This window comes from Mixophyes fleayi, chromosome 5 (assembly GCF_038048845.1).
Source record: "Mixophyes fleayi isolate aMixFle1 chromosome 5, aMixFle1.hap1, whole genome shotgun sequence".
NCBI lineage: Eukaryota > Metazoa > Chordata > Amphibia > Anura > Limnodynastidae > Mixophyes > Mixophyes fleayi.
Genome location: NC_134406.1, coordinates 5,108,732 through 5,124,626, shown reverse-complemented (window position 1 = coordinate 5,124,626; position 15,895 = coordinate 5,108,732). Strand labels below are relative to the sequence as shown.

Below are 15,895 nucleotides of genomic sequence, written 5' to 3'. Positions count from 1 at the left end.
ATATAATATAATAACAATAAATAGATTCCCAAATCACTCATGTATCTATAGCTAATATGAATCTATATTGAGGATGTAGAAGATATCTCAACAAAAAGCCAGAGGCTAATGTATAACAGATTGTCCAAATGACCATAAGAGTAATAGCTCTATATACAGATATGAATGAAGCAACTTGGTTTTGCCAGATACTGGCTATGAAATAAGATGACAAGTTCCCACAAGTAAAGCGGTATGTTCAAATATGAAGCTCCGTAGTAGTAGCTGAAATACATTAGTAGTGGAGCAATCCGCTGTTGGCGGTGTTCATTATGCCAATATATGAGTCAGGCTTGTGTATAAATGAAACATCCAGATCTTACCCGTGGAGGGAAATATAGATCCAAATTCCCGTTCCGCCACACAAGCGGTTCAGATGAGTAGAGACTCCACGATGTGTCTTCTGTGGTGCGCACCACCTAAATGACAATTTTCCTACCTACGGAATACCCACTATTGAGTATTAGCTCTGTTGAGCCTCATCTACTGGGAAGACATTTGATACAATTTGATACATTGTCTTCAGAGGCTCTTACGTACATCGTGTCCTTAAGAGGAATATATCCACAATCAACTGTGTTTCAATCCGGACGGATTTAGGTGGTGCGCACCACAGAAGACACATCGTAAGTTCTGGATGTTTCATTTATACACAAGCCTGACTCATATATTGGCATAATGAACATAATGAACACCACCAACAGCGGATTGCTCCACTACTAATGTATTTCAGCTACTACTACGGAGCTTCATATTTGAACATACCGCTTTACTTGTGGGAACTTGTCATCTTATTTCATAGCCAGTATCTGGCGAAACCAAGTTGCTTCATTCATATCTGTATATAGAGCTATTACTCTTATGGTCATTTGGACAATCCGTTATACATTAGCCTCTGGCTTTTTGTTGAGATATCTTCTACATCCTCAATATAGATTCATATTAGCTATAGATACATGAGTGATTTGCGAATCTATTTGTTGTTATTATATTATATAATTTTATAACTAATTATGTATTCATCAACTGCTGGAGTAAACATATATATATTTACCCATTGAGCCAATTTGTTTGCTTATTTCCATATATAAGTATTTTCAACGGAACATCTTATGCGCAATCTGCTTTTTGGTTGATATGTACAAAATATAACTTGCTGTGATTGAGATGTGCTGTCATATATTCATCTATTAGACTGTAAGATGGCTCGGGAAGTGTCATGTCTATCATCTGTTTCATGTAATTTTATGTAATTTGTAATGTAATATACAGTTTTCTGTAACATGTCAACACTTTATAAATACAGGTTAATAATATTAAATATCATTATTAGCGGTGGTCTAGGTTAATAGGTTCTGGTCTATACTTTTACCGTAAGGAGCTGTGAGCAGTGTGAGCCGGTGTACAGATACTGGAGGATATATGAAGCAATATATAAAATATTAGACTTGCAGAGTAAGAGACATAATTAAATAGAGATTAGAAAGAATCATTGTGCAATCTCGTAGGCTGTGATGTATATTTATGTCAGTGGGTGTTTGAAACCAGGGACTGAGAGTTGAGAATCACGTAGGAATTATGGATATTGTGGCATTAACGCTGAACGTGTCTCAGTGTGGATGACAGAGGGAACACGCGCCTGTCTTGTCTGTTTATAACACACACAGGATATATAGAATTCCTGCATCCTCTTCCTGACCGACACGTGATGTGGGACCCAGCAGGTTATTTTTACAAAGCTCTGCTATATCGGGGTCCATTGTTACAGAGCTGGAACATTTTACACAATCACGTTCATATTTTATAACAGTTTTGGGAATTGTTGGGATGAAGAACAATGAACACACAGTGGCGGATCAGTGGAACACACGTGGTATCGCTGACATCACGCACAGCAGCCAGCGCAGCCTATCAGTCCCTTACAGTCTGCGTCACAGAACTGGTAACTTAAATAAAACCCCCTTGTGTCTGCTTTTCACTAATAATCTTTATACTGCAGGACAGAGCTGCATGAATTGCTTTGTCTTTTCTACAATGTCACTTTACCTTCATATAAAATGATAGTGAGAACTTGTGGTCATTCCTCAAGAGGCGGGTGGACAAACAAAACCCCATAAACTCTGACAAACTCCAAGCATTGATTAAGCAAGAAGGAGCGGCCATCAGTCAGTATGTGGCCCAGAAGTTGATTGACAGCTGCCAGGGCGAATTGCAGAGGTCTTCAAAAAGAAGGGTCAACACTGCAAATATTGACTCTTTGCATAAACTTAATGTAATTGTCAATAAAAGCCTTTGACACTTATGAAATGCTTGTAATGTTACTTCAGTATAACATAGCAACATCTGACAAAAAGGTCTAAAAACACTGAAGCAGCATACTGTGTGATAACCAATACTTGTGTCATTCTTAAAACTTTTGGCCATGACTGTACAAAGCAGAATTATAGGAAGGAACTTTTTAACCATATCCAAATTGTAGCTTTCCACCTTGGGATAATTTATCTTTATTCCGCTTTGGATCCTTATGGACAATGTCACTGCTACACTGGGCAATTTCTGTGCAATATTAGCAGAAATCACCCCAGAGGGACTTTGACTCCACAAGACTCTTAATTCACTACAATTTATCTTGTTTATCTCCTAATAATCCTAAACACCTTTTGAATTATTAGATGTAATTTTCTATATATGCAGCTGGTTTCTGTATATTGGTTTTCATACAATTGAATGTTCCAATTTCAAACTAGACCCTAAAGGAGCACATACGTTTATATCTTATATTAGCAAATATGAAGATAAATAGCAGCACATAGGTAAACCCCACTCTGTTTTTAACTCTCGTGGCAGAATGTTATAAATGTCATTATAATGGTCTAGCGCATTTGCTTATATGACTTGTATTTAATGTAGAACACGAACCTCCTGGGGGTGAAAGTTTCTTAATACATTACGATGGTTCCACAGAACACTGAGCTCTAGGATGTGTTTCCTAACTATACTGACGGACAAGCTGTTACCTCCTCTATAACACTCATATTAAAAGGGAACTCCACTTCCAGAGCACTTTATCTTCCAAGCAGATTTATTTTGTTGCCCTTGCTACAAGAACAGATAAGTGCAAGTCAGTGCATCGAATACAATTGTATCCACACCGTTGTTTTATCTAGACAACCAAAAGGAACAAATATGACTGGCGTTTAATTAATGGTGGAATTCCCCTTTAAAGTGTTATTACAACATAACCAATGGAAAAAACCAAAACATCTGACCTGTGTAATCCACCCAGTGCATTTCTGCAAAGCAAGTTTGTAGAGCAGTAAGTCACTCTCTGTCTTCTCCATTGGAGAAGCTTCTCCCTCCTAATATGTCAGCTTGTACATAAGTTAGAGAGAATGATGGACATATTTAGTATAAGCACTCCTGTTTCTTATAGTCAGTGACGCGCACAGCGGCTTTACTTTCTTTTAAAATAATATTACTTCTGATACTTTTACTGTGGTGTACATAGAATTATTAAATACAAAACAATTATAGTCATGCAATGTTATTATATTTTTATCTGCTAGCCAAATCAAAAACAATAGAACAATGAAGGGTTTCTTGAAAAAAAAAATGCCCTTTATTTTATTTATTTTTTTACATTGTTAAAGGCAAATTAAACTAAAGAGTTGTCAGTGTTTGGCTCTTGTGGTAGAGCCCGACCATTCCTTAATCCCCACTCAGTACCGACGCGGTGTTATACTCAGACTAACTTTCCCGACGCCTAGCGTTCTCTCGACTTCGGCTCATGCTAGAAGCCATCAAACATTGTTCCTTGAAAACAATCAAAATAGAAAAAAAGTCCATGAAAACTCATTGAGTGAAACATCTCGTGCAACAAATCATTGAACTGCGGGTCCCTCTAGAACCAAAATAAATATTTCCCAGTTTACAGCCTCATTCTGGACCCATCCAGTTTGTCCTTCACCAGCAGACCACCTCTCCCTCGACCAATAGAGACGGTTCATTCTTCCTCAGAATGCCCTTCTTATATGTCCTAGAAGTTCCACTCAGGAACGTTCGAACTCGGACAAATCACAAAGAAGTTTTTAGGAGGAAACAAACGGACAGTCCTACTTCCAGAAGAGCACGTTCCAAAACTGCAGCCAGCATGGGTAGACAAAGAATGCGATGAAGGGAAAGAGTAAGGATCCGTAGAGGTAGTGGTCCAGCATGCCCCCGGCAATGGCTTGGAGGAAAATCTGCCAGCATTCCAGAAAAGTGACGGGGTACTCGATGAGCTCGCGATACAGAAAGATGCTTCCCAGAAGAGTGGTGGCCGGTGTGACCAGGACGAGGAGAGCAGCGTGCAGTAGCCTGAAAACAGAGAAACCAATCAGTTCATGACTTCACATAACTAGACGTCTTCACAAATAAAATAGGTTGACAAAGATGTGTTTCAAATGTTTTGGTAAAAATATTTGGGTTTGTTATCCTGGGCATTGTAAACTACGACCATTTCTAGGTACCGATTGGCACAACGACTTCCCTTGTACCAACTGTTCTTAACTAAAGATCCCCAATATGTTTTGTGGAACTGTCACAGTGAAAAACTAAGTTTGGCTATAAACAATTTGTGAGAACACAGCCCATTGTCTGTCCGATCCAGTACAAGTACATCGTGCTCACAAAACTCTTACGTTGGCGGTCCATAACGATGCTGGAGTTGGCATGTTTCTTTTTCTTGTGTCACAAGAAGCAAATACTGTTACCACTGAATGTTGTCTTAGCTACACACCCAGACATGGCTATTCAAATAATAGTTTTACACAATGAAACAATGGAAACAAAAACAAGTCAATGATAACTGGTAAGATACAAAAGTTATCTGGAGACTAATACAGGCTGATCCCAGGTATTTATCATTCGTTTACTTGTAGCCGAAGACTAATAATGTAACGGTTGTATAGGATTCACTCACTTGGGTCCGATGGGCTGGACAATAGCAGCCACCGGCACAATGGTAACAGCCAGGATGAATCCCAGGGAGAAGTTAATGACAGCGATACAGCCCAGCTGGACGGCCAAGTACAAGAGTGAGATCAGCTTCAAGGTCATCCAGCCCTTGTCGGAGCCGGTGCCCGTCAGGGCCCTGTGGTGCAAGGACAGAGGTGTCTTTAGAGACATGTGCAATACGTGCTCTCTACTCTGCCTAATAGACGCTTTAGAGAATGCTTAGTCAGCCGTCGGACCTATAGCTGTAGATGAATTACAAGTACCTGTATAGTACAGATTTATAAGATATAAACATGTCCCTATAGTAAACTATTATGGATATTAGAAGTCACCTCAGAGTTGCATCACCTCTAGCTGGTTATGGAACAACTTGTTGGCTTCTAATATCCTTATAACCTACAGTACAGGGTGCATTATCCCATACATAATACAGTGATCTTTATGTACATTCCTAAATAGTATCCTACAAACAGTGAGATCTGGGGGTAAATGTATCAAGCTGAGAGTTTTCCGGCGGGTTTGAAAAGTGGAGATGTTGCCTATAGCAACCAATCAGATTCTAGCTGTCATTTTGTAGAATGTACTAAATAAATGATAGCTCGAATCTGATTGGCATTTCAAACCCGCCGGAAAACTCTCAGCTTGATACATTTACCCCCTGATGTTACTTCAGTGTTCATTAGATAAACTTAAGTGTATTATGAAGAACAATGCACAGTTACTATTAATGTGGATATTAGAAGTCGTCTCGGATTTCTGTGACTTGTATCATGAGTCAGCCTATAGCTCTGTGCATTATATGGTCACAGAACTTGGTAATGTCTTTTTACCTTTGTGTATATTTTACTCATGTTGATTTTGGGGTGCTATTCTCTGCCAGTACCAGTCAGTGTGTCTTACAATGTACCCGCCGCCTGCACAGAGCTGAGTATTCAGCCTACCCGTGTACGGGGAACATCATCTTTACGCCTCAGTGATGTCACTAGTTCTAAGACAAATGATGCATTTTAATAAGTATTGATGCGACACTGTGGTGGTAACCGGCTGAGCCGCGGCTCGTACCTGTGTGTATTATGTGGCAGCGCCAACCCCGCCACATATATGGCAATAGCAATGAGCACGACAGCCTCGGACTCGGATACCGGGAAGTGATCCGTGGCCATCTCCTGGCTCATCACCGGGATGTAGTACAGACAGAGTCCCGTGGCGTGGCAGATCACGATCGGTGTGGCCAGGGACAAGATCCCGGGTCTGGTATCCTAAACACAGAAAAACACGAGGGTTAAATCATACTGAAGACAATTCTTGTAATACCCTCTTATCTCAATGCAGGTAACGGAAGATGGGGAGTCTGTACCTGTTCCACGTCCCCCACCCCATCCTCTGTCAGCGCTTCCGACCGGCTCAGTTTGATCCACAGATCCAGAGCGTGGGAACAAAGTTAAGGATTGGTCGGTTAGTAAACGAACGGGAAGGCGGCTATGTCGGGAACCTGGGAGAGATTTGTGTGATACAATTTTACAGTATGTGGCCGAAAATGAATGGGAAACTATTTCCTGTAGTCAGCAAGCAATAAAACCTAAGAGGGTTGGATATGTTGTATGTAAAATGAAAAATAAAAGCGCAAAAGCTGGATTAAACCAAAATACACACAAGAAGTCAGAGGCTCTATTCCCAATAATCGCTGCTCCGGATCTAAAGACATAAGACACGGGAGACAGTGTAGCGCCATGATGAAGATTTAGAAATACTAGTACATAACATAGCCAAAATATTGTTTAAATGACAGTGCTGACATGGACTATGTGCTGTTGTGTCCATGCACTTCCAGGGCTCCAGGAAAGTATTACATAACACTTCGGGATGCAGTACAATGATGAAGAGCACGGACTCTAATATTCCTTCCTGAATGGAGACCTTTACAGCTGTGGGATGTTCAGATAAATCCTCTAAGGATGGACCATATCCCTACTGGAGTGGCCGGGTGTGTGCGATGTGACGGGGAGCTAGAAGGTTGTCGTCCTTTTATCTTTCGAGATTGTAGTTTGGTTTCTGTTTGGAACAAGAAGTTGTGGAATGTTTAAGTTTTTTAATGAAAAACAAAAAAACCCTAAAGCTTAAAGAAATGACAGAAAAGTGATGAAATGGACCAGCTTTCTGGGGACAAACCGCAGTGTAGTATCCATGATGCAAACTCTCGTTGCCTCCCTGTGCCCCACGCAGGGGAGCTGTATAGTGCGCTCCCCATCAGGATTACTGTACTACGTACACATATAGTGCACACTGTTATATATCTATCACGTTACAATGTGTCTGTAGCTCGTCACAACTCACAGTCTGTGTAGATAATAGGTGGCGGTGCCAGCCTAACCCAGTAAATACAATACTCTGCCACTTTCCTTCTACTGCCTGTAAACATCACCACATCAAACCGTTACCCATGTTTACATCACCACATGTATACACAGCACACACACACTATAAACAGTCTGTGCAGAATGGAGGGTACAAGCAGAGAACCCAAACTGCAACGATTCATTTGACATTTGCAGGAAGGATATTCGGAGGATCAGGATGAGGATGATGAAACCGATGGCCGGCATGTAGATCCCAATGGACACAAACCGGGACAGCGAAGGCAGCAGGTAGAAGAAGTACGACTGATGGAGGCGCTCCGACAGATTGTTCAGTTTACGGAACATCCCTTCGATGGTCCTGAATAAAGGAATAGGCAGGAACGTGATCATACAGCCAGAGCCTGTGCATCCTGCTCCCCCTCCAGGACACTTATAGAACTGCACTCAAGCTGCAGCAGTAACGTTATAACAGAAACGTCACTTTTCCGATTTATATTTCTCAAGTGATTTGCAAACATCATAATTCATTTACCTGCTGCTATATGACATATATCCAGCATGAAGATATAATTATCAACACTGCTTGAGCACAGCAAAATAAAACGACAAGTCTACTATATACTATCTTTGTAAAATAACTTGATACAGGTCAGCTGGAATTTTTAGCTTACAAGTAGGAGACTGGGCACATGCAGTGATGTGTACTTATAAACAGATCATTAGTAATAAGACACAAGGTAACTGAGCTCCTGTGCTCTTTATCCCTCATGTGACATAATAATGAATGGGGACTTACTCTCCTATGGTGATCATGTCATATTTGCTCTGGCGAAAGCTGTTGATGCCGCGCAGGGTGATGGCTTCGATGTGGTAACGAAGGAAAAGTCCGTGGTCGCCCTGAGGCCGCCCAGAGCCCTGCTTGAGAACCATGAGCAGCATAGTCTGCAGGTTGTGTACATAGACCGGGAAGGTGTCATAGTCCATGCGCTGTAACTGCAGAACAAAGACACAAATCAACACAATAGGGGGCGATGTAACAGACATGGACACACTGGGGGGGATGGGGGGGGGGGACATGCTGGGTACAATGTAACAGACGGACAACATAAAGAGACACAAGAGCGGAACAAGGGTGTACGCAGACAATAAAGGAGTGGGAGGCACAGGGAGACAGCGGCCTCACCTTGCCCTGGATGGTGCAGAGCAGCTGGTTCTTCTTGCAGAAGGCGAGGAACAGGTTCACCATGTCCAGGTTGGGCAGTTGCCCATTGAGCCCTTCGACCACAACATCAAAACTGGTGATGACATCACTACTAATCTCAAGCGATATTGCAGCTTGGATGGCACCAGCTCGGCCCATCATCACAGATGACTTTATCTCTGGAGGGAGCAGTGAAAGCACATATCAGGCTGGATGTATTGAGTGTTAGATGACTGCAATATTGTGAGCAGACTGTAGATGGCAGCAGAGATGAGAAAAAATACCTGCAGCCTATCAGCTAAACCCTTTCACTGCCAGAGACATGAAGCCAATCAGCTAAATCCTTTCACTACCAGAGTCCTGCAGCCAGCCCACTATACCATTTCACTACCAGAGTCCTGCAGCTGTCCCGCTAAACCCTTTCACTGCCAGAGTCCTGCAGCTGTCCCGCTAAACCCTTTCACTACCAGAGTCTTGCAGCCAGCCCACTATACCATTTCACTACCAGAGTCCTGCAGCTGTCCCGCTAAACCCTTTCACTGCCAGAGTCCTGCAGCCAGCCCACTATACCATTTCACTACCAGAGTCCTGCAGCTGTCCCGCTAAACCCTTTCACTGCCAGAGTCCTGCAGCCAGCCCACTATACCATTTCACTACCAGAGTCCTGCAGCTGTCCCGCTAAACCCTTTCAATGCCAGAGACCTCTACGAGCAGCCAACAAACTGCCCCAGTCAGTACCTGTCACATTGACATCATGGTAACCTTCCAGCCAGGCCTCCATCCCGATCAGGTCGTGCTCGTTCACCAGGAAGATAATATCCTTGGCCCAATAGATCTGACCTGTGGAGTAACCATGAGAGATAATCACATTCATTATGTGTCCTGGAAAGGGAATAATTACAATCAGTTCCATGTAACGTGTTACATAAATATTCATTTAATAGATCATATGCTATTTAACCTAGCTATATGTGCAGGATTATTCCTGTTGGTCAAGTTTACAATACACTATAGGGAAAAATATAAATTATTTGAAAATATACATATCTTTATATTTAGATATTATATAATATTACATAAAACTTCTAGGATACTTTCACAGGAATTAAAAGCTGTGCAATTCAGGACTGATAAAGAATCCACGGCTTAAATTGTCTTTTACTGACTTCTAATAAAATCCTAAGCATGCACTCACACTCAGGAGAGCGCAGGACACTGCAATAGATGACACCACAGCTCACAAAGTGCGGTGTGATAAATACACCGTGGACACAAGAATCGGCCTCTTCATAAGTGTTACAATTTCTACTAGTTCAGAGACATCGGACCTGGTCAGTCTGACCGCAGTGTATCCGTTATAGAGATATACACCCCCCCCCCCTCCTTCTACAGGGACTGGCACTGAAAGGGTTACACCTGGGTGTGGTCTCACCTCGGAAGTAAGACGCCAAAGACAGCAGGAGCCCCACGGCCTGGTTGTTATTCTGGCCCTCGCTGCAGGGGACACTGAGGACCAGGGACTCCGTACTGGCTGCCCGCGGGGCCCGCAGTATGCCGTACACGTTGGTGCCTTTTACCATCTGTAACCGGGACAAAGTGGGAAATGGATTATTACCAGTGAGAAACGTAACCTTCCTGTACAGGGTGTGGGGTCCGAGGCTGCAAGAGAGACCCCTCAAATACTTTGCTGTATTGTCCTTCAATGTCTTTATAATATAATAAAAAAAGGTCATTGTTAAAGGGTCAGATAGGGTTATTTACTAAATGTCAAATATTATCACGTTTTATGCTTTAGGGTGTATACTTCATCCAGGCTGCTCCCCACACCCCATCAGGTTAGCCTCTACTCTCCAAGGCTTCAAGCATACCCTTAATACTTATTTCTTTATTCAAGCCTATCAGCCTCCTCCTAACTCCCTTCTCTCGGCTTTCACCCCCACTCCCCAAATCCATATCAAACTATTTGTGTCTTCCTCTTTCCTTTAGAATGTAAGCTCTCGGGACCAGGGGCCCTCGTCTTCTCCTTCTACTATCCCATCACCCTCTGTACCTCTAGGCTGCTTCCCTCGCCCCGTTCTCCCTCGCCCAGGTCTACCTGACGTTGGACATTACCGTCACTCACACTCACTGTCGCTTGATCTGCTTTACCAAGTTATCTGTGTGTGATCGGTTTTGTTTTCCATAAACTATAAAATGTGTTCCGGATAATTGCTGTCGGTTTATTGTTTAGTATTGTAAATGTCATGTACGGCGCTGCAGACCTCTTGTGTTGACCTATGAATAAAAGATAATAATAAGGATAGAAGATAAATCCAGATATACATACATATCGTTCCGTGGCCTCATCAGGAAAGGGCAGTGTGCGGACGAAGCTCTGTGTGTACACCTCCAACCCGATTCCTCGCATTGTCCTCTCCAGCCAGGCCACAGGAGACCCCCTGTATTTATCAATATAACAATGATCACCGGGCAATAGATACGTCTCAGCAATAGAAGATGAACAGAGGATCATTACTAGGATGACGACGTGTAATAAAATTAAACAGAAAGTTCTGGGCCTCCATTATGTCATTAACCTAAGAAAGATGTCTATTCACCAGACCACGGCCCATAGGAAAGACCTTTCCCTTCCTGGACATGGCAGCAGAGGGCTTTGAACTCCAAAAAAAGTAACATTACATTCTCACAATTCCTCAGGATACAAATAGTGAGACAATCACTCTGGAAATTAAGACAACTCCTCAAATAATCTTCTGGATGAAAGTCTATCATTAAAGTTGTGCTATCCATAGATTACGATAAAATATTTACTTTATTAGAACAAGATTCAATATATTCCTCAGAAGAGACTGGTTTCATCATAACGATACCATTCTTAATATAATATAACAGTATAGAATTATGTACAACAGTTAGAAATAAGAACATTATAATGGTTGCTTATTTAGAAATCCACACTGTTAATCTGCTAATAACCATAACCTACCATGATAATATCCTAATAATAATATCTATAACATCAAAGAGAACCCGATCAATTCCAATCACGCTGAGCATTGAGACAGTATCATGTACAGGATGATCTTAGCTGCGTTATATAGTAGAGAAACGCGTTGTGCTGACAGAGTTGGCTGCTGAAAAAACAAATATCAAGTAATTGTTTGTCAAGCAAGTGTCCTTGGTTTCAACCTACACACATAAGATTTTGTAGCTACTATTTATGAACATGTTTTTTGCATTCATAAGACCATCTACCAAATCACAGCTTCCCATGTGCAGGCCATATGAGGATTAAAATACCAGGTCTCATAACCCACACACATACAAAATTCTTGTCACATACCCAGCTGACTTCTTGTGTGCGGCAAACTCTCGGGCATAGGAGAGGGCTCTGTCCCCAGACATAAATTTTTCGTCCACCATGGTGGATCCCATTGAATTCTCCGATATATAAGACTGTAGCGTGAACGGCTGGAAAGCCAGGCCCAAGAACCAGCTGACCCCAACAATATAGCTGATAATACTGAGAATATACAGGAGAAAGAAGATGTCAAACTCATTATGCGACACGTTCGGCTATAAAACATTATTATTATTATCATCATTATAGTTGTTGATATGTAAGGTGCCACAATGTGGAGCATTGACAAAGAAAGATACATTTGCTGCATTAAGATGGATCAGGGATAGATGAGTGAGGGGAATACCAGATAGGAGAAGGTTGCACTAGACACAACGGGAGATGATGAGAGAATGGATAAGAGTTTTGATAGCATCTTGGGTAGGATAAGGGCGTATTCTGGCAGTATTTCTAAAGCTGGGTACACACTACAAGAAATGCTAACGATTACCAATTTTTTAACGTCAGGAAAAAAAAAAAAAAGTCCCGATGAGCAGCCGATTCATGTGTACACACTGCACACGATTTACCTTCAGATCTGTGCTCTTCACCTGGAGGAGACTTGCACACTGATTTACAGCCTGTCACCGTCAGCCTGGAAGATGTTATGGCGAGGAACTGAAGCATGCAAATGGCCTGCAGTGTCAGCTCTGCCCTTAAAGACCATCCTTCGTTTATTTAGATAAGCTAGTGAAGCGTACATCAATGACTTATGCTGCAGCAGAATGAATGAATGAATGAATGAATGAATGGGCTGGCATTTCTCACTATCTGTAGCGCTGACCCTGTGCTTGCTCACTGTCTCCGTTCTCCTTCACTTAGGATGCAGGTAGCGCAGACTTATACTGAACTGCCAGCAGCAGCTCAGCGTCTCTATGTTCTCACTGAACTCTTGTGCTGCCTTTGGAAGCAGTCAGTAACATTGTACCCAGCAGCAGCATCCCTACATTCCCCAAAGGAAGCCGAGGAGGAAATGGAAATCATGAAGGATCATCTGTTTCTTTCCATTTTCAAAAGCTGCTAAACGACAAAAATCAAAACAGTACGACCAACCAGATGAAGCGATAATCGGCACTTTGGGACGACTTTGGATCATCGGGTAAGCATACACACTCCCAGATATCTGGCCAATCAGTCGTATATCGTCTGATTGGCCCAATAATCTGCTGAAAACAGTGTAGTGTGTACCCAGCTTAAGGTGGAGGTGACAGGACTGGGAGAGAGCCTGGATGTGCAGTATGCAGCAGAGGACAGAATTGAGTGTAACACCAAGGCAGCGGGATTGGGAGACTGAGGAGAATGTGATGTTATTAAGGGTGAGGGAGATGTGTGGGGAGGAGGTGCCTCTGTTAATGATAAGGTCTGTTTTGGACATGTAGTGCTCTAGTTAGCGTTGGGACATCCATGTTGAGATAGAAGAGAAGCAGTCAAAATAGACAGTACAGAAGGAGATAGGTCAGGGAAGGAGAGATAGAGTTGGGTGTTGTCAGCGTAGAAATTGCAAATTAGTTCTCTAAGAGGAGAGGTTTCCAATGAGAAAAACCGATGGTCAAGAACTGAGTCTTATAGGACCCCAACAGGCAGTGGGAGTGGAAGGGACAATTTGTCAGAGGCAGAAACCCTTTAAGTCAGGTTCCCTGGCAACTTATATTTCATATCATTATGTAAAAATACATCAACCAAAGAGGAGGTCACTCACCAGAGGGGGGCGTTCAACCTCGTCACAACACGGGACAGGGCCTGCCGGCGATTCGGGTCAAATAGGAGCCCCATTCTGTGACTGTCCTTGGTCCAATCTTCACAGTAACAGGGACACTAGAAGGAGAAGGTTAATCAATAAAGATGCATAAAGTAAAACAGCTTCTGACAATATAATACACAGGAAAATAGAATACACGGGACAGATATAAGGTATAGTACACAGGACGATAGAATACACAGGACATTATAATGCACAGGATGATATGATACACAGGACAGATATACTGTCCTGTCTATTCTACCTTATATGTGTCCTGTGTATTATACTGTGCTGACTATTATAGCACCCTGTCCATTAAATCACCCTGTGTATTATACTGTCCTGTCTATTATACCTTATAATACACAGGGTGATTTAATGGACAGATATAAGATATAACGGACATGATGATATAATACACAGGATGATATAATACACAGGGTGATTTAATGGACAGATATAAGATATAATGGACATGATGATATAATACACAGGGTGATTTAATGGGACAGATATAAGATATAATGGACATGATGATATAATACACAGGACAGTATATAATACACAGTATATAATACACAGGACAGTATATAATACACAGTATAATATAATATACAGTATAATACACAGGATGATATAATATACAGGACAGTATAATACACAGTATATAATACACAGGACGATATAATATACAGTATATAATACACAGGACAGTATAATACACAGTATATAATACACAGGACAGTATAATATACAGTATATAATACACAGGACAGTATAATACACAGGATGATATAATATACAGTATATAATACACAGTATAATACACAGGATGATATAATATGCAGTATATAATACACAGGACAGTATAATACACAGTATAGTATAATACACAGTATAGTATAATACACAGTATATAATACACAGGATGATATAATACACAGTATATAATACACAGGACAGTATAATACACAGTATAGTATAATACACAGTATATAATACACAGGACGATATAATATACAGTATATAATACACAGTATAATACACAGGATGATATAATACACAGTATAATATAATATACAGTATATAATACACAGTATAATACACAGGATGATATAATATACAGTATAATATAATATACAGTATATAATACACAGTATAATACACAGGATGATATAATATACAGTATAATATAATATACAGTATATAATACACAGTATAATACACAGGATGATATAATACACAGGACAGTATAATACACAGTATAATACACAGGACAGTATAATACACAGTATAATACACAGGATGATATAATATACAGGATGATATAATATACAGTATAATATAATATACAGTATATAATACACAGTATAATACACAGGATGATATAATATACAGTATAATATAATATACAGTATATAATACACAGTATAATACACAGTATATAATACACAGTATAATACACAGTATAATACACAGTATAGTATAATACACAGTATATAATACACAGGACGATATAATATACAGTATATAATACACAGGATGATATAATACACAGGTCAGTATAATACACAGGGTGATATAATACACAGGATGATACAATATATAATACACAGTATAATACACAGGATGATATAATATACAGTATAATATAATATACAGTATATAATACACAGTATAATACACAGGATGATATAATATACAGGATGATATAATATACAGTATAATATAATATACAGTATATAATACACAGTATAATACACAGGATGATATAATATACAGTATAATATAATATACAGTATATAATACACAGTTGTTCTCACCTCGGGCTGCTGCTGTCACTGCAGATTTCCGCATCATAGAGATCAGGAACCAGGAGAGAAGCGACAGCGGCACCTGCAGGCGGGAGGTGGTACTACAAGATGACTGTATTGTGCATGATTTCAGCAAAGAGGTGATAGAGCAATAGTTTTATACACATTATTGTAAAACAGGATACTCAGGGCTATAGCACATTGGAATATTGTATCTGTTATCCAAGAGGGAGATATAGTGTAAGATGTTTACTAAACTAAAAGTAAAGGACAGAAAAGGACAGCTCTGTTACAGTGTTATAATGAATGTGAGCCTTGCTAAGAAGTGGCCTCTGGTAAGATGTGGTT

At 40.7% G+C, this 15,895-nt stretch overlaps 1 protein-coding gene across 1 annotated transcript; it reads right to left on the bottom strand.

The window, feature by feature from the left end:
* Positions 1–3,643: 3,643 nt before the first annotated feature.
* Positions 3,644–15,645, bottom strand: GPAA1 (glycosylphosphatidylinositol anchor attachment 1). Its single transcript, XM_075211636.1, has 13 exons — positions 15,557–15,645; positions 13,692–13,807; positions 11,936–12,115; positions 10,919–11,030; positions 10,025–10,172; positions 9,331–9,432; positions 8,575–8,771; positions 8,188–8,384; positions 7,596–7,749; positions 6,392–6,463; positions 6,097–6,293; positions 5,000–5,170; positions 3,644–4,395 (listed from the first exon to the last, which is right to left on the bottom strand). The coding sequence occupies exons 2-13, from the start codon at positions 13,763–13,765 to the stop codon at positions 4,152–4,154; spliced, it is 1,848 nt and encodes a 615-aa protein (XP_075067737.1). The 5' UTR covers positions 13,766–13,807; positions 15,557–15,645; the 3' UTR covers positions 3,644–4,151.
* Between the last annotated feature and the right edge of the window lie 250 nt (positions 15,646–15,895).